The sequence below is a fragment of the Adiantum capillus-veneris genome, chromosome 23, assembly GCF_014529385.1.
Source record: "Adiantum capillus-veneris isolate H3 chromosome 23, ASM1452938v2, whole genome shotgun sequence".
Taxonomy (NCBI): Eukaryota; Viridiplantae; Streptophyta; class Polypodiopsida; order Polypodiales; family Pteridaceae; genus Adiantum; species Adiantum capillus-veneris.
The window spans coordinates 61,180,255-61,200,842 of NC_140953.1; the positions used below are offsets into that span (position 1 = coordinate 61,180,255).

Here is a 20,588-nt window from a genome sequence, read left to right on the forward strand (position 1 = left end):
GATGCACTTAGATATGATGAAGCAGCAAAACCAAGACAGTATCAGACTGCAAGCAGCAGAATCATTAAAGCAGACGTCTCCAAATCAAAAGTCGCCAGAAAGAAAGCATATCTTGTCAAAGGATACCAGAGACAAACTGATGACTAAAATATTGGAGTTCAAAGGCGTCAATGATATTTCGATGGAAAATCAAGCTGCCAAAAAAGATCAGCTACAAAAGATGGTCTCAAATAGCTTGAAAATTTTCTGGCCTGAAGTCGAAAGATCTGACAAAGATGCAGCGGACGATCCAATGTCAGAGGAAGTGGATGAAGAAATTATATGTGACCTAGAACCAGAGTGGGTACGGGCAGTCAAGGACTTGCCGCTGAAGATTTCAACAAGCAGAAATGTGGAATCAAAGATTCTACATAATAATGCTAATAGCACAGATAGTTCAACGCTAATGAATGTACATCAGAATTCAACAGAACCAGAGATCAAGTCTCAAAGCCAAGAAATAGACATCTCAATGTGTTCAAAGGCTGACTTGAGTCAAAAGGCAGAGGTAGTCATAAAGTCAGATCCTAATATTGTCTCGCCAATGGAAGATGGCACAGAACCAAAGGTGACACAAATCACAATTAACTTGAACAATCAGAAGCAAATGGTGCATCAAGCACATGAAGCCTATCAAAAGACTTACAAACAGATCAATAAAGAGCAATGTGAACCAAAGGCCATGGTAAGCATTGCATCTGGAGAAAAGAGTCAAAATACTTCTGTCCAGCTGGCAGAGGAAATTGAAGACTTAAACAGATTGTCAAAAATAGAGGCACAAAGGACTGTTCAAGTCAGTTTAGATGCAGAACTCACCAAAGCATGCCATCCACAAGCAGAGAAGTCCAACAAGGAAGTCACAAATGCAACTAAACAATCAACGTGAACAACTGTGGATTCAACACCCCAGGGAAAGATAAACCAACAATCTAGACTAAAGTATAAGAAGGTCTTTCAGCCAAAATACCCAACCATGAATAAACAAAAACACAAGCAGCACATCCAAACCTATGTTGCGTCCAATGACATCAATGTCGAAGATCCAGTTTGGGTAAATGATCCTAGTCCAAACAATTCAGGTAAACAAATGGGATGGATTGCCTCCCAGTACAGCTTAGAAGAGCAAGGCTACTACAGTGGTCAACCAAATGTTTGGTTACCTAAACTGAAGATATCAGGCTATACAGTAGCAAATGTCTTCAAAACAAAACAACAAACATGAAAATCAAGATCAAATTCAACTCAAAATAGGAGATCGAACAATAGGGCTAGAAACAGGTTCAAAAACGATTCGCAATATAGAAAGCCTACATATCTTTGAGGGAATTTACCAACAGTGATTCCCAAAAAGGGCAAGGAACAGATACAGTTGAATACAAAAGTACAGACAAAAATATTTGTGCCATCAAATATACTTAAAGCACAGGGATATTACAAAGGACAAAAACAAATCTGGCTACCCAAGGCATCAAGACCAGATTTTACAAAACTTGAAGATAATTACAGCTACAAACACCGACAAATCAAGGATACGGGTCCAAAAAGTCAGTATGTCGTCTGTAAAAACAAGCCAACAACAAATAGCAGATACAAATGGGTGCCAAAGCAGACAAACGTGCAGAAGAAGATTGAAGTCAGCTCCCACTTCCAACAAAATGAAACTCGCCAATATTCTCAGATAATGGACCAAAAGTTAAAACAAGCAATTTTGACAACCAAGGTCACCCAGGTATGGCAGAAAAAACCTACTTTGCCAATATGGTCCTTTAATAACCCTCTTTTTGAGGATCTGAGCTCTAAATGTCTAGATATATACTTTGCTAAGAGCTCAAGACAGTAGTCAAGTTGAGAAAATGTCAAGAGTCGGGCAGCTGAGCCGATAAATGAGCAAAGCGTTATACCTAAGCTTCAAGTCCTAATATTTTTTTGTGGTCTATGAGTCTAGCTAATTAAGCTACAGCTCAAGCTGGAAGAGTTGAGCGTAATTATATCAAGTCGCTCATTTTGAATAGGTGAGCATAGTCAATGTATTATTTTAATCATGGTGGCGAGGTGAAGTGTTCAAACCAAAACACACACGCACTTGTGCACATTAGGAGAGGACAAACCATTGCATCAAACGCCCTTCTCAAGAGTAGTGAAAGCTAGTAAAGTGAATTCAATTTACTTTTTTTAGCTGCATTAACTCTGAGGAGCACCCATCAATACACTTTTCTCGCACAACATAATCTTACCCATGCATAAATCTGTGCAAGCATATATAATGTCCCATAATTGGACATTTGCATTACGCACTCTTTATTGTCCCACCCATGCACTCACCTTGCAAGTACACGCAACAACAAAGCAACTCCAGACTCAAGGAAGATCATCGACCCTTTTCAAGGGACAAAAGGCTTAAACAATTCACTTTCACATTATTTATATAAGCCCACTAAATTCAATCCCTAAACACCCATCATTGTATATTCCCATAATAAAATCACATACCTTTGGGCACTTTTTCCCATGAGGTTTTTCCCCATTGGTAATCCAGGGTTTCCAGACCCTAAAGCACTATACATAGCCTTTTATTTTCTTTATTCCCATAATAAATCAAGCCAATTGCTTTTACTTGAACCCAAATACCTAATCTCATATTCACCAACAAGTCAACCCAACAGCTTACAGCTCTTCAGAACAACATTCACCACCAATTTCAAATCTCTCCAGTGCAAGCTAACCAGGCAGCGCACGAGGACGCGCACTGAAATCGGATGGGGGGAGTGTTTGGTGGTTAAGTCAACAATGGCCAAACGGACCATTAAAAGATGCTATTTACTATTTTTAGTAAATGCTAACGAGGCCAGATGATGCGGATGCAAAGTAAAGATGAAGATGAAGCAAATACAAGCAACAGATGCAGAGAAGACTTGGAATTGATGACTATCTATGGAGTTACGATCACAATTGACGGTCACTTAAGTTTTAGGATTTTTTCGTCAAATGAACGCAAATACGGGTTGTAATTATGTTTTGGTCTCATCAAGAGTTCCAAGTTGTAAACATTGAGCTATATTTAGATCCTAGGCAGTGCAGATAGCAGATTAAGTGAGTTTGGCCATTTGGGTGCCCGGCCACTTCTAAAAAGCCTAGAGAGTATATGACTCAAGACACACAATGTGAAAGGGGATTCCTACTCACTTGAGATAAGCTTTGTGAAGAAGGAGATGGCTATGGAGTTCTTGAGCTTCCTACGTGCGTGCATGGACGATTCGGCCTCATGCCAATAGCTAAACTCTAACCTCTTCTCTCTCATTTGCTCATGGTGTAATCAATGCTTGATTAATCAAAGATTAGTGGCTGATTTGTTGATTAATCTCTCTCTTTTTTTCATATTTCCCTCTTGTTTAAGCATGCTACTAAGTGTGTGTAGGCTTGTGTAGAGTGTTGGTGCCCGGTGTGGTCATTCTATGCTATTCTATGCTCATTGTGTGCTTGATTAGAGTTGGATTAGTGATTGATTAGAGAGTAGTGTGTGATTAAGCTTGTGTGTGAGAGATTAGGCCAAATGGTAGAGTAAGTAGTGTGCTCTCTCCTCGTAGCAACATCTTACCCGCTCCATAGCTTTCTTTGTGTGTAGGTTTCACCTTCTAATCCTCCATTTGGCACGCACAAGCCACTTGTGTGTTTCCATGCCCTAGCCGGATCCTACTCCTCGGATTGACATTATGTTGATGTCCTCCCTATGCTAGGATGAGGTCCCAACACACACCTACCCCATGCCCCTCCACCCCCTCTCATACCCTCATGCACACACTCTCCTACCCCCTGCGTCTGTGTCCACTAGCGCCAGAGAAAAAGAAAAAAATAAATATGAATAACATATATATTATATATATAATTACACCCTTTCCCTCGTTTCCATGCACCCGCTTCCGTCTACACACACCCACACACACTGGAAAAAAAAAAAACCGAGGAATTGACGTCATCAACAAAAAGAAAGGATGGCCAAGTCGTGCGCCGCCAACACCAAAACAAGAAAAGACACCGAAGGCATGCCCTGGCCGACCCCGACAATGACGAATGCGCTACATCGACGCACCAGCTAGGCCGCCGTTCACCGGCATTGCATCCACGACACCCTCTTCAATAAAATCCATAGGTTGTCATCATTTTTCCCAGTTTTAAACCAAATCTTGTAAAAAATGCCAATTTGTAAATTCTCATCTCTCTCTAGGTGATGGTCACAAAGGCCCACCTAGGAGTTTTCCTTTATAATATTTCCCAAGACAAAGCAAGGGTCAACCATCCAGGGCCCACCGCCTAGCTTTGTCTCCCCTCATTAGAACCCCTAATCTAATCAGATTACCCTAATCTATAGCAGCCAACACCTATCAAAAAGGCATTGAGAGGTCACTATTGGGGGGGTGTGCAAATTCATCAGAGGTCAGCACTTGGTAGTATTTTGGTGGGAGGGATTGGCAACATTTGCATCACGAGAGAGGGGACTTAGTGTAGCGACTTTCTTTGGGAACTTGCACTATGTAAAGAAGCTATGTCTACATCTCAACTCCAATGGCCGACACACACACACTCATGTTAGCAAGGTCTCCATGTCTGTGAGTCATCTCTAGAGAACGCAGTAGTAGGATCACTATCTCTCTATCACCATGATTGCCACCTCGCCGGAAATAAGGTTGCTGTAAATATTGCAAGAAAATAGTTCTCCCTCACACCCCGAGGGTTTTCATCGCCTGTCATATTCTCTCTCTCTCTCTCTCTCTCTCTCTCTCTCTCTCTCTCTCTCGGTGTGTAGAGTCTATGATATTTTGAATCATGGTTGTCTGCATCCTAGCCGCTCAAAGCTAGGTGGTGCCCCCCCTGTTGGCTTCACTATGTCTGGCTCGCGGCGTGCATCGGCTCCTGGCATTTTCGAGGCCGTCGGGGTGCGTGTCGTGCTTTGCACTCATCACTATCAAGGATGCAATTTTATTTATTTTTTATAAAATGTTTTCCATATATCTTGTAAAAAAAGGGGAGCTCTAAGAGCCCTCTCATCGTCCGCATGCACATAGACGATGGGAGGGCTCTTGGCCCTCTCCTTTTTTCAGAGAGAGAGAGAGAGAGAGAGAGAGAGAGAGAGAGAGAGAGAGAGAGAGAGAGAGAGAGAGAGAGAGAGAGAGAGAGAGAGAGAGAGAGAGAGAGAGAGAGAGAGATCTACTACAACTGCATGCAAGGAAGGAGAGATCTCTATGTTTCAAGTGTTGCCCTAGCGAGTTTGACAAGATGAAGTACAATCCTAGAGTTAGTAACCCCAACAACTCCAAAAGGAAATCTAGAGAAGCCAAGGTGTGCTCATGAGCTTTGTACTACATTTCTTTGATGGAAAAAGGGAGGGCTAAGAGCCCTCCCATCATCCATGTTTGCAAAGATGACGAGAAAGGCTCTTGGCCCTCCTCTTTTTATGCATTGAGAGAGAGAGAGAGAGAGAGAGAGAGAGAGAGAGAGAGAGAGAGAGAGAGAGAGAGAGAGAGAGAGAGAGAGCTCATGTGAACTAGGGTCTCACTAGATTCAATTACTTACCCAAATCAAAGGGGAATTGGTTTGATGCCTTAAATGGTCGTTATCCAGCATGGATCAACTCAAGTTCTCTTGGGACGAGTGTTGATGGAACTAGAAATATGATGGCTTACACTCTTGGTAGTATTGCTAGCTGAGATATGTCAGTGGCGATCCATACATGGGTTTGAATGGAACAGGGGTAGTTTGGGGATTCAAAGTTGGGTATTGCATCTTTGAGAGATCCATCTTTGGTATCTTAGAGCTAGGGTCATTGGAGAGGGGGAATGGGGAACACACCCATCACACACAAAAATGCCTCTCTATAGCCCAAGGTATTCATAGCACCCCTATCCTCTCACAAACACCCTCAAAAGATACAGCACACACTAATAGACCACCACCTACACACCTCTCAACACACATGCACTTAGCAAGATCTCCATTCAATTCACACACACCATCAATGCTCGTTTCAACACTTCCGGTACACACCACAACTCAATTTCACCCTCTTTGCACCACAAAATGGTCCGTGAGCACACACCTCCGCCGTCACTGACAAACACACAAAGAGCAAGAGAAAGAGAGGGAAAGAAGAAAATGACATAAAAAATGGGGGGGAACAACCTGATATTGCTTAGCACAAGGCTCTTACAACCATTACAATGCCACCACCATAATAAAAAAAATCCTCAAGACTTCACCCTTGGCTTTTCTGATCTCGAATAGTGCAAAAGTTAAGAAAAAATCCCTTCAAAAGATTAAAAAAATGGCCCGCCCATTTTTGGAAATTTTGATTTCATTGGATTGCTTTGGCTTCAAATTTGGCAACTTATACAAGGTTTTAAGCCCTTGCACCAATCTCCCAACTCTCTCTCTCACTGCCAAACCCTTGAGACCTTGGGGGGGGCAGGCACTAGCACTAGAGCTAGTGCTCTTAACCATGCCGTAACCTCCACCACATCCACCCTGAATGCTCGTAGTAGCACCTTGCACCGCCCGACAACTCATGCCATAGCCCAAGGCTCCACAAGCTCCAAGAGAGAGCTCTTGCTCCCTTTGTGTTTCTTATGAGGCCTCAATTTTGCACTATATATATGGTGATTTTCTCCTCACCACAACCCATGTGGGTTTATACTCACGCCACATGGCACACCCACGTTACCCAAGCCTTCCAAGGCCTCCTTGAACCTCAACACAAAACTTTTAAAACCAATTTTTTTTCACCCCCACTTGAATGCCCTACAATTTTGTGCTTATAGGTCCAATCTCCAAGCCACAAAATGCCACCAGAACCTCACCTTTCCATCCTTAATTCCCCCATAAATGGTGGGAAAATACATCTCAATACTTTCAGTTACCCAAAGAGGATATGAAGATTACAAGTGTTAATCTTGTATTAAAGGATATGCTAAGTGCATACATTAACACACTATGCAATCCAATTGGAAAAGATATCTCTCTAGTTGGAGTTTGCTTACCGTAAGGCAAAGCATGTTTGTAACTAAGTTTAGTCTCTCCATGTTTAATTCAGCTTCTCAACCTTGAATACCAGTTGTGGTGGGGTAGTCTATTGATGAAGGATGATAGCAAGTCAAGGACTTATCCTTTGCTAATGAGTTATGCGAGCCATTTACTTTCATGGAAAGTGAGAAGAGTATTCTTTTAGACATCTCCTAGTTGTGATAAGTCGTTTAGCATACTCAAGTGAGTTCTAAATGGAGTATATGCTATGCTGGATATGGGCCGATTACACAAGACAACTACCAACAAAGGACAACAATGTGGAAAATCAAGATACTCTTTTTTATTTCATTCAAACTTCTACTGAACCATCTTCCAATCAAATGCACACCTGGATTCATGAAGGATGCCATTGCAGAAAACATTAGTGTTCTTATGAAGATATCACCACTTTTACTTTTTTGGACAAAAACGCTTCTCCAAAGAGGGAGTAATGCCAGTCCTAGGGTAAGATCGGGCAAGCCAAGGGCTAGGACGGACATGCGATCAAGGGGTGCTATATTTTAGTAGGCTATGAGTCTATATATAGCAAGGTTTGGTGGAGATTTTCATAGTCCATTCCCCTCTGGTCTCAGACATTCAGTGTAGAGAGCCTACTTGCTTCCAAGAGGCTATTGAGATGGAAGATAGCATGAAGTGGAAACATGCAATGCAATATACTTGATTGTGGCTAATGCAACATGGGAACTAATAGAGTTTCAAGAGGGAAAACAAGCCTTGGCTTACAAATTGGTATACAAGAAGAAGTACGCGGCAGAGGATCTTGAACCTAAGAACAAGGCTAGATTGAAAGCTAAGGGTTTCATGCAAAAGAAAGGCATGTATTTTGATGAAGTTTTTTCTCCAATGGTCAACATGACTACATTGCATCTCGTGTGTAGATTGCTAGTGGTACATGAAGTTGACAAGTAGGAAGATCACTACTTGTATACCCAAAAGTTGAATGATGGTTCACTTATCATCTAGATACTTTATCTCAATGATATGCTCATTGTTTTTGAGAAATCGCAAGATGAGATTTCCATCTTAAACAATTCACTTAGCACATAGTTTGATATGAAGGATTTGGGAGATGCAAGTCACTTTCCTAGTATGCATATCAAGAGAGATAGAAAACGTGGAATATTGCAACGCTTTAATATATGGGGGGGGGGGGGGGGGAGCTACATTGAGTTCCCCAATGAAGGCATATGAAAAAATTAGCAATAATGATGCTCCCAAGTCTAATGCTGAAAAATAAAAATGGCCAAGGTGCCATATTCCTCAGTAGTGGTATTCTTGTGTGTGTTTGTGCAGACAAAGTTGGTTGAGCCTAGAAGTGGTGCCAAGCAATGCCATAAGTGTACACAAGTGTAGGAAAAACGGCTAAAGGTATAGAGGACCTCAACATGCAGGTGATAGAGGGAGTGTATGCTTGAGATGGTTTTCCAAGCCAAGAGGGCTCCAAAATGGGCAAATTGGGTTGGCAGGTCCAGGTGTCCAAAGGACTAAGTTGATGCTCCGAGGTGTGATTTTTAAAGTTCTTTATGAGCTGGTCCAAATGGATCCTCAAACAGCGCTATGGTGGAGAAGATATGCCAATAAAAAGTTGGGTGCAAATGGAGGCAAGATTGCAGCAGCTTGTCTTTGTGGCCAGTGGACCTCAATCAAAGAGGATACGTGAGTCCCACGATGTAAAGGCTTTTCCTTGTGTTGATATGCATTTGGTGAAGGATGGTAGAAGTTTTGGTGCATTAGAGGAGACATTGTGTGTGCCTCCGAGGCCTCAAAAGTTGCAGAGAGGCTTGTTGAGAGTGGTGCCCAATGTGTTTGATCAAGAGGGTTCAAGAAGGGAAATGGTGCAGGAGTTCAAAGAGAAGGTGCATGTTCTAAAGCAGGCAATAGAGAAGGTGGTTGAAGTGCCAAAAAGGACAAATTTTGAGGAAGAAACCAAAGGTTGTTCAAGCTCTAGTAGTGCTTTGGACATAGATAGTACGTGAGAGACATAATCTATATCCTCAAGGTATGAGGTTTATGATGCTTTGCATAAGGATGAAGTGGTAGTAGATAACTCCCAAGTACATACAAGTGAGATGAATGTTGAAGAGGAGCATGATGTAGATGCAAAGATACCTTGTGTGAACCAGGCGGGTGGGAACTATCTCTTATGCCTTGTGATAAAACAACCTCAAGCTCAGGCCGAGCCTTGAGGTGCTAAAGATTACAAATTGAATGTCTACAGCCTCTCACTAAGGCTAAACATAACCGGATTTACAAAGTAGGTGAACGCTTTTACTTATCGCAAGTAGACAAAATGGCATGGGTAGCCCTAGGCCAATCTCCCAAGTCTTGCTTGCTTCTGAGAGTATAGATCATGAATCTATTGTCTTGTATAATCTCTAAGAAGCTTGCCACATCAAGAACTCCTTCAAACACATTGTTGTTCCTCACCCTCCATATATGGTGAAAGAAGAAGTACCTGATAGTTTTGTTAGGAAATAGGACGTAGAAAAGTAGATATTAGAGTAGTTTAATTAATGGAGAGAGATAATTTTCACACATGAGATATTATAGAGAGAGAGAGAGAGAGAGAGAGAGAGAGAGAGAGAGAGAGAGAGAGAGAGAGAGAGAGCACAATATACATGAAGTATGCTACAAAGGGATTATACCCTTAATGGAGCTCTCACCTTGCTTCACTCTCACAACCTCACATACACCTTTATTCATCAACTTCACAAATGCATTTTGTGTGTAGAAGCGGCCTCCTTTTATAGGCCAAAAGGGATGCCCTCTCTCATGAGAGGTAGTTGTGTGTAGTCACCCATGTGTGGTTGCCCTTGAGAATACAAATCCGCCTAGAAATTGGCCTCCAGCCATTGACTATCGTCCAACCGAACAACCATTTTTTGACCACTTTTTGGCTGCCTTCTGGCCATCTGTGAAAAAGGGAATATTCTGACGTGAATTTTTTGTTTTTTGGTGAGTGGTTTTTCTTACGCACGATGGCTTCTCCTCATAATGGGGGCCTTACAAATGTGCGTTTTAGTAGACTAAAAGTTACAAGGGGTAAATCAGGCTCCATACTTAACAAGTGTGAGTGCCGATAAGAAGAGCAGGACTTCCCATCTTTTTGACATCAAGGAGCAAATCAGTCTTCAAGAACCTGAACCTCCATGTCCTTTGGACCCACTTCCAAATTTCCCATCCAAGCCTCAAATTGACTTGCATTCCATGAATAGGTGGGCAAGATCTTCACTAGCAATCCTACACCCCAAGCATCAATCAAACCCAATTCCTCTTTCCTAGATCTTTATGCCCATCGGTAGAGCACCCCACATCATAAGCCATGTTATTCTCTCATAAGCCTTGTCAAGATCAAGCTATAGTAGAATGCACTCCTGCTTGATGAAGGTTGCATATATTCTCGATGCCCACCATTGCTACCAAGATGTTGTCATAAATGGATCTTCCTTTAATGAATCCATGTTGATGGGGAGAGATGATCCTGTTGAGTAGGGGGGATAGTCTAAGGGAGCTGGCATTGGCAATAAGTTTCTAATCTATTGACATCATAGTAACAGGGTGCCAATGCTTCATTTGAGAGCAAAAGACTTGCTTGGGGATGGGTTTGACAATCCCTTTCTTCACACTTGTATCCAATGACCCTTCAATAATGGCTTGGTTAGCCTACCGCATTATTGGTACCTTGAGATCATCCCATAATTCTCTGAAGAATTAAGTCGTCATCCCATCTCAACCTGGGGACTTTTCCTTGCCAAGAGCTTTTAGTGCTAGTGAGAACATTCATCTTTGGAGACTGCACCTTCCAAGCGGTCGGCTTCCAATTGGGGAACCTTCTTCTTGACACTCTCAAGAAAAGTCACTCTGGCTTCATCCACTTCCTAAGACCGGGTCTTAGGCTGACCAATACAAATTAGACTAGCCATCTCATCTTGATTCTAAACAACCTTCCCATTCTCATCATAGAGCGAGTGGACGCGGCCCTGGATCTTCTTGACTTTTAAGGCCCTTAAAAAATGTACTTGATTAGAGGTTTTCGGTTGTAGGAAGGCCTCTCTAGAGTGCAATCTCTCTTTCTTGATTTTCTCAAACTTTTCATTAGCCAAGTTAAATTTAGCTTCAATCCACCACTTGTGCTCATCCTTGATAGCTAGTCCAACATAATTTCTTGAGGTCACATGAGCCACCTCTCTATATGAGGTGCTTGAGGTGCACCTCAATAGATTTTTTAATATGAGGGCCTGAGATTTTGATTGTTTTTGGGATGCTGTGAGCGAATAGATCCCAAGAATTAGGCTTGTTGAGATCCACATCTTTCTTGAGCTTCCCCAATGCTTTCTTGGTGAGGCTTCTTAAAAGACAGTCTTTGAACATGTGTGTCCCTAGTATAAGAAGCGTTTTCTCACCTTGTGAGGCTTGCCCCTCCCATTAAGCTTTCTTGAGTTGAATGTTTAAAGGCATGTGATCCGATAGGGTTTTTGTTGAAACCACCTTCATCTTTAGCATGGACGCAATCAAGTCAGCTTGGTGAGAACAATAATATCTATCAAGCCTGGAGGCGATACTGGAGACTTGTGTAGGTAAACCTCGGCATGTTGTTCCAGGGGCCCACCTCCCACAAATCAACCATTTCCCACTTCTAACACGGGCTCATCCATTTAAATTTTTTAGTTCCAGCTAGCATACTGGAGGAATCTGTTATGTCCTTGCCCTTCTCTACCATATTGAAATCCCCAACCATCAACCACTCTTCTTATATAGGAGTATCTCTAAGATGCATCAACAATTTAGCTCTATCCTTTGCATTGCACGAGCCATACACTTTTACTATGGTGAGGCGCGCTGATCTTTCCACCAAATTCTAGCTCCAAGGACTCTGTCGGAGGGGTGGCTGAGAACCATCTATGGCTTCAATTCTCTCTCTACAATAGAACGCCACTAAATCCATCTCTTCTTTTCTCATAAAAAACAATCATTTTTCCTAATGCCTGCTTTCTCTTGCTACGAGCATCCAAGTGGTGCTCTTGGATGGCCCAACAATTGACTGCTTTCTCCTTCTTAACTTCATCCCAGAAAAGGGCAATCTTCTTCTAGGTCTTTAAATCCTTCATGTTCCAAGAATGGAAAGCAAGAGTATCCATCATTGGGAGAGAGCAATGAATTATTCAACATCCAACCCATGTCCAGTCACCATATCCCTAGTCCTCCGAGAATTCGCGGGTTCCAAGTCAAGGGATTTCTTTTCTTGTAACACTACAAAGGGGTTGTGAAGCAAGAAAACGCACATTTCCCTTTTTAGTTAGGTGGGGGTGGCATAGAGATTTTCCCGTTCAAGGCTCTTACAGTCTCAAGTGATATGGGATCCCTTGCCAGTGCCTTTATCCTTTTGGCCCACTTCATACTTGGGCCTTGCACTACGGATGTAGTTGTCATGATCATAACTTAAGTGTAGAAGCTAGAAAAAAAAAAGTATTTGCATTGCATGATCCAGGGATTTGTAATGTGAGGTTACACTTCTCCAAAGTCTTCTCCTACATCTTGGTGTTTTCTTATCACAAATCATAGCCTCTTTTTTCTCCACTAAACTTGACTCTTTGTTGCTTGTCAAGTATTTCTCATTCCCTTCCCCCCGGTTTCCTTAACAAGAACATGGCTTTTGTCCCCCTCACTGGAGACTTGTGTTGCAAAGTCTGTTTAGCCTTCATGAGACAACCCATTTCAAAGTGACCAAAGTTGTTACACTCAAAAAAATCCTCAAAGAAGGTCCCAAAATTGAGGGGAATAGTTATAAACCCAGCTCCAACATCGATCACCATGCTCTTACGTGGTGTCTTAGACACATTCTAGCCTATACAAACCCAGTTGGAGGACCTGCCTAGACCTCTCTTGTTAGGAACAAGAAAGGGGATACCCAGCTTACTCGCAATCATCCTAATGATATTCCATATCCAGCTGGGCAATCTTGCAAACTCGACCTAGACCGGATGGATCCCTTGAAAGGATTTTACCGAGTCAAATATTGGATCCCATGGCACCAAAGAGATGATAGTCTTGCTAAATGAAAAGGGGCCTTTATCAAGGATCTTTGACATGTCGGAGATATCTTTGAATCTAATCAAACATAACCCCTTGTCTAGGTAGGAGGTGTTTTCAATTGTTTCTCCATGTCCAAGAATTTACAGTCTTTGAAGCCATTGAATCAACTCGTACCTATTCACGACTCTCCCATTGAATCCAAATACCAGTGTAATCTTAGCTTGCATGGCTAGCTCCTTCTTAGTTAAAGCTGGTAAAATTGCCATAGTAATAGCCTATGTGACCTCCATCTGCTATGGCAGAGACTTCTTTAGAGTGTTAAAGGCCCAATCTGCCAGCCTGTCTTTAAAGAACCTACTACATTCAGCCTGTCTTTAAAGAACCTACTACATTCAGCCTGTGAAAATTTTCTTTTGCTATCGTTTGGATAGAGTCCAATAAGCCTCTTCTCTTCCTTGAGATCTTATTCAAACCGAGCGTGTATACTCTTCAATCTTTCAATGTCTCCATCACTTGATGATGGAGACATTGATGCATCTAATGTGTCTTTAGCGCAGCCCTTAGAGACAGGACCCTTTAGAATGCTTGCCAGTGAAATGCCTCATTTGAGAGATGCAAAACTACTTGATACCTTATTTTTTATTCCATAGATCAAACCCTGAGGCTCATCGGCCTTAAGGATCTTTACCTTGAATTTAGTTCCTTAAGAATTCTCGTCGATCATTTTTTCTTTTTTCCATTTGGTCGATCCTTTTTTCTTTTTCTTCAATGATAGGAGCCTTTTCAATCAACAATCTTTGTTATCCCTTGATGAAGCAACAACCGTCATTATGGCTTCAGATGAGGGTCCCAAGGATGGCCCATCCCCTTCATCCATGAGCATGACTTCTTCATTCAATGGTAGTTTCCTATCCATGAGCATTTGAGAGAATTTGATTATATCCTCCTCCATGGATAGTATCTCAATCTCCATTGCCTTCCCTGCTAATGAGCAACACAATGCAAAAAGAGGGGGTGGTGGAAAAAGGGCACTATTGCAGGGCTTGGTCTGAGTAGGTTAGGGTTTCACACAAAAGAGCCCCAACGAGAAAACTCGTTAAAGCTAAAAAAGCTCTGTCTAGAGGAAATGCAATCCAAGCATTCATGAAAAGTCATAAGAATGCCCCAAGTATCGTGAATATTAGCTTTCCCTTGAAGCGTTTCAAAACTAAGATCATTACATATTTGCCTTGTTGCCTGAGGTATTAAGCAATTAATATCTTCAAAAGGGTGAGGTGATAAGCATGGCAAGGGCAATATTAATCGCAAAAATTAATATGTATACGCTTCAACACAATGATTAAAATCCAAGAGAGGCACAAACTCCAAGCATGAAACTCCAGAAGCTTGAGATGTAATCTTAATGCTGCAGGCGTAATGGAACCGAGCCGGGGCAATATCGAAACTCACCAAAAGTTGCAAATCAAGGAGCTTGGGTCAACAAACAGACATTGCCTAGCTAGGTAACTACTCATGTGCTAAGCACATAAGGGCTACCAGCCAGTTAGTCACCTCCTTGCAGGAGCGTATGCTGATGTGGCGACCCCTTCTTGGGTGAGCATGGCTAGAAGCCAGACCTTAAAAATCAAGCCTTGTATTTTACAGTCATCCACAAGTTTCACTCCAAAACCAGTGAGCATCTTCTTGTGCTGAAACTTGGGGTGAGCAGAGATCTCTTCTGTGGGTGGACAGCTTTATGTGCTCAAACTTGGGGTGAGAGAGGTCTAGGCTCCAGGCCAGGTCTAGGGAGCGTCTTGCCGGATGCCCTTATGTGCTAATGCTATCAACCTTTTGAAATCTGATATCAAAGACCACCATTGGCATCTTGCTTGTTATCTAGCAAACCCTAATCCATCTTAAATTATATGTTGATTCCTACTACAACTTACCTATGTTCTTTATGACTCCCCTTCTTATGATAATAACAATTGTCGTGGAAAAAGGTGTTATACCCCTACCTTACATATAAGGTTTTGTAAAGTTGTTTGCAAGCACATTATGGCTAAATTTGTTGTGTAACAAAAATCTCTTTGATGTTTTTTAGCCTTAGTTTATGCCAGTATACCTTGATGCAATTCTTCCTTATTTATAAGCCTTAAACAACCTTAACATCATAAGGAAGACCAAAAATCAAGAATTATTGATTAAGTAATCCTTGATGCAGCATGTAACTACCTATAAACTTGAGGTGATTTAAGTGAAAAGGGTCCATGCATTGCAGTACCAAAACTAACTTTCAAACCTAGTAGAGAAGTTTTGCTATAAATGTTTGCATTTGATGTATTCATCAATCTCTCTATCCACAAGCATGTGACTACCTATAAACTTGAGGTGATCTAAGTGAAAAGGGTCCATGAGTAGAGAAGTTTTGCTATAAATGTTTGCATTTGATGTATTCATCAATCTCTGTATCCACATATATAAACAAAGGTACATGTTATTGACAAACTTTTTTCTCCAAAACTCACAATTTGTGAGTGAATTGTATTAAGCACACCATAAGATTACCAGAAAACCTCAAGCTCAGGCTGAGCCTTGAGGTGCTAAAGATTACATGTTGGATGCCTATCGCCTCTCATCAAGGCTCATCATCACCGGCAAAAGGGGAAAACTATAGTACTAGGCTTTACTTATCGCAGGTTGGCAACTTATTTTGAGATGTTTGGAGACATATGTGGGTATGCAATATAATCAATCTGAAGAGGGAAATTTTATGTCGCAAGGAGTTTATGTACAAAAGATATTGAGGTTTTTTGAAATGGATTGATATAAGCCTATTGCTACTCCTTAGGATGTTGGTTTACATCTCTCACTTCACGATGATTTGAATTCTTTTGATGTATTATATGGACTCAAATCTCTGCAACCAAGGACTCTATTTTGGGGTTTTGGCACGTCTCGGATGCAATGGTGGTGTCCATTTGACCTATTTTTTATCACAAATTTTTTTGTGGCAACCTGTGTATTTTGTTTTTCATCGATTTTCGACCATTTTTTCCTCTTATGGTGTGTTTATCTCGGACTACAGGGCAACCCTTTAAGGTAGAGATTGCCAATTTGTGCTAGCAGACACACACACAGGTAGCAGGAGTTTGCAGGGATAGGTTTTCTTTGTAGGAGGGAGATCTTCTTTGCTGGATACATGTATTTGAGTGCAGGTACAGATACAGGTTTTGGTTGACCATTACGTACTTGGAGACTGATGTATGCCTTATGTAGAGGCTAGCGAGCTTGACCGTTTGCTCACCTTCTTTGCTTGAGATAGTGGTTTGCTCTCAGGTGGGAGAGTCTTGTGCTCTCAAGCTCAGGATGTTTGGCTGTGAGGCTTACACACATGTGCCTAAAGAGCTTCGTGGTAAGCTTGATCCCAAATTTTGAAAATGCATCTTTATAGGCTATGGACAGGATGTTCAGTTTGGCTATTGTATATGGGATCCTTAGAGTTGATCAGTTATCCGTAGCAGTGATGTAGTATTCAATGAGACTAAGATGTATAAACAACCAGAGAATTTCAAAAAGTGACATTTTTTGATGTATCATCCTCCTTTGCAGATCCAGTTATGCCGCAAGTGAATGCTCCTATCGCTGGAGAAACTAGGCAGGCTAGTACTAGTCAGTCAAGAAGGTCTCAAAGAGCCTCAAATCCGCCAGACCGTTTTGTTCTTGGCCTATATATTGTATTGTTGACAGATAGTGGTGATCCGTCTTGCTACAAAGAGGCCATGCTAGCCAAGGATAAGACTCAGTGGGAGCTTGCAATGAAAAGTGAGTTGTCTAGTATTGAAAAAACAAAACTTGGGAATTGGTTCCACTGCCAAAAGTAGGAAAGCACTGCCTTTTGAATGAGTTCACAAGAAGAAGATTGCTTCCATTGTTGAGAACTACAAAGATCTTTTAGTGGCCAAAGGTTTCAAGCAAGAATATGGTATATATTTTCAAGAAATCTTTTCTCCAGTGGTCAAGATGACAACAATGAGAATGTTGCTTGCTTGGCTTGGTTTCCACTGAAGATTTGGAGCTTGAGCAAATGGATTTCATTACAACTTTCTTACATGGAGATTGCGATGAGGAGATTATATGCAACAACATGAAGGGTTTGTGCTAAAGCGCAAGGGACATTAGTATGTAAGATTCTAAAAAGTCTCTATGGCTTGAAGCAATCATCCAGACATTGGTATGAAAAGTTTGATGCATTTATGCGTTCCCAAGGCTATAGGCACAATATTGAGGATCCATGTCTTTATGTGAAAAGACAACCCAATGGATAGCTAATTACGCTTATTTTTAATGTGGATGACATACTCATTGATGGTCATTTAAATAAGGACATTGCTGACCTCAAAATGAAGCTGAACAATCAGTTTGACATGAAAGATTTGGGAAATGCAAAGTACATTTTGGGTATGCGCATTGCTCAAGACCGTAAGAACAGATTGTTATACTTATCTTAGAAGGATTATGTGCATAAATTTCTTGAGCGTTTCAACATGAAAAAGGTGAAGACATTGAGTACCCCATTGCCTACATATTTGAAACTTAGCAAGAACGATTGTCTCAAACCTGCTGAGGAAAAAACTGTGATGGCTAAGGTTCCTTATGCTTCAGCTTGTGGAAGTCTCATGTATGCTATGGTGGCTAATATGAGACCTGATATTGCACATGCAGTGGGAATTGTCAGCAGATTTATGTTTAATCCTGGTAAAAAGCATTGGAATGTTGTCAAGTCAATTCTCAGATACTTGAGTGGCATAGCAGATAGAAAATTATGCTATGGTCATGGAGATCTATCCATCAAGGGATATATGGACAGTGATTATGGAGGCTCTATTGATACACGTAGGTCAACGACATGTTGGATCTACACATTTGCTATTTTTGCTATCTCTTGGAGATCCGTTCTTCAAGATTGTACGTCGATTTCCACTATAGAGGCTGAGTATGTTTCTTTGAGTGAAGCATGCAAGGAAGCTATATGGCTTGCTCACCTAGTGGGAGATCTTTTATTAGATCACAAATTGCCAGTTCTTCATTGTGACAGTCAGAGTACTATTTCTTTGGCCAAGAATCCGGTGTTTCATTTGAGAACAAAAAACATTGATGTGTGGTATCAGTTCACTCGAGAGTGCTTGGCAAACAAAAAGCTTGACCTGGTGAAGATTCATACGTCAGAGAACACAACGGATGTACTCACGAAAAGTATCTCTAGCCATGAATTTCAACACTGTCATGAGTTGATGGGCATTGGGTTAGATGTACTCTTCCTCACTCATTATTTCTTTTGGCCTCCCACATTGGCCATCGAGTGGGAGATTGTTGGGTTTGATGGCCTGTGTCCGACCGGCCGTTCACTAACTCTCGTCACTAACTCACTTACAGTTTCTTTATCTAGCTGTATAGATAATACATTATTACAAGCCATACACACTCTCTCAAAATAGTGTGTGTTGTGTAGGAGGGCAAGGCTCGCCCTCACCTGTGTCTGCATACTCGGTTCTCTCTTGCATTCTCTCTTCCCGCTCTTGCACTTGATCCAACATCAACGGCTACTACATCTTGCTCAAAAGAAATTTGCAAGGACATAAGCAAGCAAGTGAGAGGACCAAAGATGTTGAGCCCATTTGCATTCCCAAATTTGCAGCCAATTTTGGAACTTAGTCCACTCTCAAGCAAAAATGCATGATTACGCTAACTTTTTGAAGTCCTCATCTCTTCACATTATGCTGACTGACCTAGTTTGAATCACTAAGCTTGGTAGTAGTGCTAGCCCAAGGTAGACCAAAAGGAGGAGCTCTCTCTCTCTCTCTCTCTCTCTCTCTCTCTCTCTCTCTCTCTCTCTCTCTTTCAATTATAAGTAGAGCACTCATTGTAACGGAAAGTGATAAATAGTGATTTATTGTAGCTTCCAGGTGGCAAAAGCATAAGTGGTCAATGGAAAGTTAAAAATGATATCAATTTTATTGACATTGTATTATTAAAGATGTCATTATGAGCTATGGTCACTTTATGTCCACCTGAAAAATTTATATCCATTTTGAGTATATAAGAAATCTTTAAATAAATACATGCAAGAGGAAAATGCTCACTCTTGCACAAGGGGAGATTTCACCCAATCTCTGTGCTCATCTTCTCTCCTCTCATCTCTTTGATCTCTTGCCATGCTGTTGTAGCACTCTACTATAAGAGATGAACTTTCACGTGCTCTTAGTCTCTCTCTCTCTCTCTCTCTCTCTCTCTCTCTCTCTCTCTCTCTCTCTCTCTCTCTCAGATCATGTACGATGCTTGATTGTGCGTATGTGCAACTCTCCAAGTATGCAAATATGTTGCTTTATTTATCGTAATATTATATTTTTGATATTTTGGTAGTCCCTCACAAGAATATAACGCCACTTGTGAGACAAATATTGACATTTGGGTGGATGGCCATTTGTACCCTTATGATCCTATAAGCACTCCTTTTGTTGTTTCTTCGATATCTTGGGAGAAGAGAAGCAGGCTTGCTAGGCTATTGCAAGCGGTTGTCTATGAATGCAGGTGCTTCTTTGCATTCATGGATGCACCAATATCAAAATCTTCAACTCAAGACATTGGCATTATAAGAGAGTATTGTCCCTTCAGAGAAGAAGGTTGCAACTCTCCAACAATAAATGCAGAAAAAGAATTCCCACATTATGAATCTTGGCAACACTATCACACATTTGAAAGAAACACCCCTTGGTGCAAGAGAATGCAAGCACCCATTTTCATCCATTGAAATATTTGCACATACGAGTGGAGCATGAAAAATATGAGTGACAGCCACAAGGTGATTTTTTCTTCACTTGTAGGAGACATTTCTACTTCACACTATTCGCTAACATTTATCTTGTTGGTTACTAAAAACTTTATTCAAGAGGCATGCGGTGGAGCAAGCCAAGATGATCGAGTCAACCTTCTCACTAGTTGTCTCAGTACTCATGATGTGATTTGTATCTTACATTCACCTACGAAGAAGCACATTAGGGATGCAGTCATCAAGGAGCTTATGCACAAAATGGAAAATGTGGTTAGTGAAGCTGACATGCAACATGCTTTTGATGAGGTTGGGATCGACACCAAAGAGTATAAGGCTATTTTTCAACTCCTAAAGGATGCCCTGCAAGAGAGTGGCATTGTAGAGAACTTGCTTCCCATTCTGCACAAGGTCAACCTTGCAAAGAAGGCCACAAACGAAGATGTGTTCTCCTGCATTGGGGCATACCTACACATTGAGGACACAATGCCAGCTTCACTTTACGATTTACGCACAGCAAAGGCAAGGGAAAAAGGTAGCCAAAGCTCCATAAGTTCTTCAAAGAAGGGCTTCCCTTACACAATGTGGAACAATATTTTTGTGGACTTCTAAAGGCTTCAACAAGCTATGCTTA

The 20,588-nt window shown here is 41.4% G+C and overlaps 1 protein-coding gene across 1 annotated transcript; it reads left to right on the top strand.

The window, feature by feature from the left end:
* The first annotated feature begins 292 nt into the window (after positions 1-292).
* Positions 293-959, top strand: LOC147427859 (uncharacterized). Its single transcript, XM_086497358.1, has 2 exons — positions 293-607; positions 849-959. Exons 1-2 carry the CDS (start codon positions 293-295, stop codon positions 957-959), a joined length of 426 nt encoding a protein of 141 aa, XP_086353484.1.
* The last annotated feature ends 19,629 nt before the right edge of the window (positions 960-20,588 follow it).

Excerpts from the sequence above, each read along its gene's own strand:
- LOC147427859 (XM_086497358.1), top strand. The coding sequence starts at position 293 with ATGTCAGAGGAAGTGGATGAAGAAATTATATGTGACCTAGAACCAGAG. Across the intron at positions 608-848 it reads AAGATGGCACAGAACCAAAG|AACTCACCAAAGCATGCCAT; the intron begins GTGACACAAATC and ends GTTTAGATGCAG.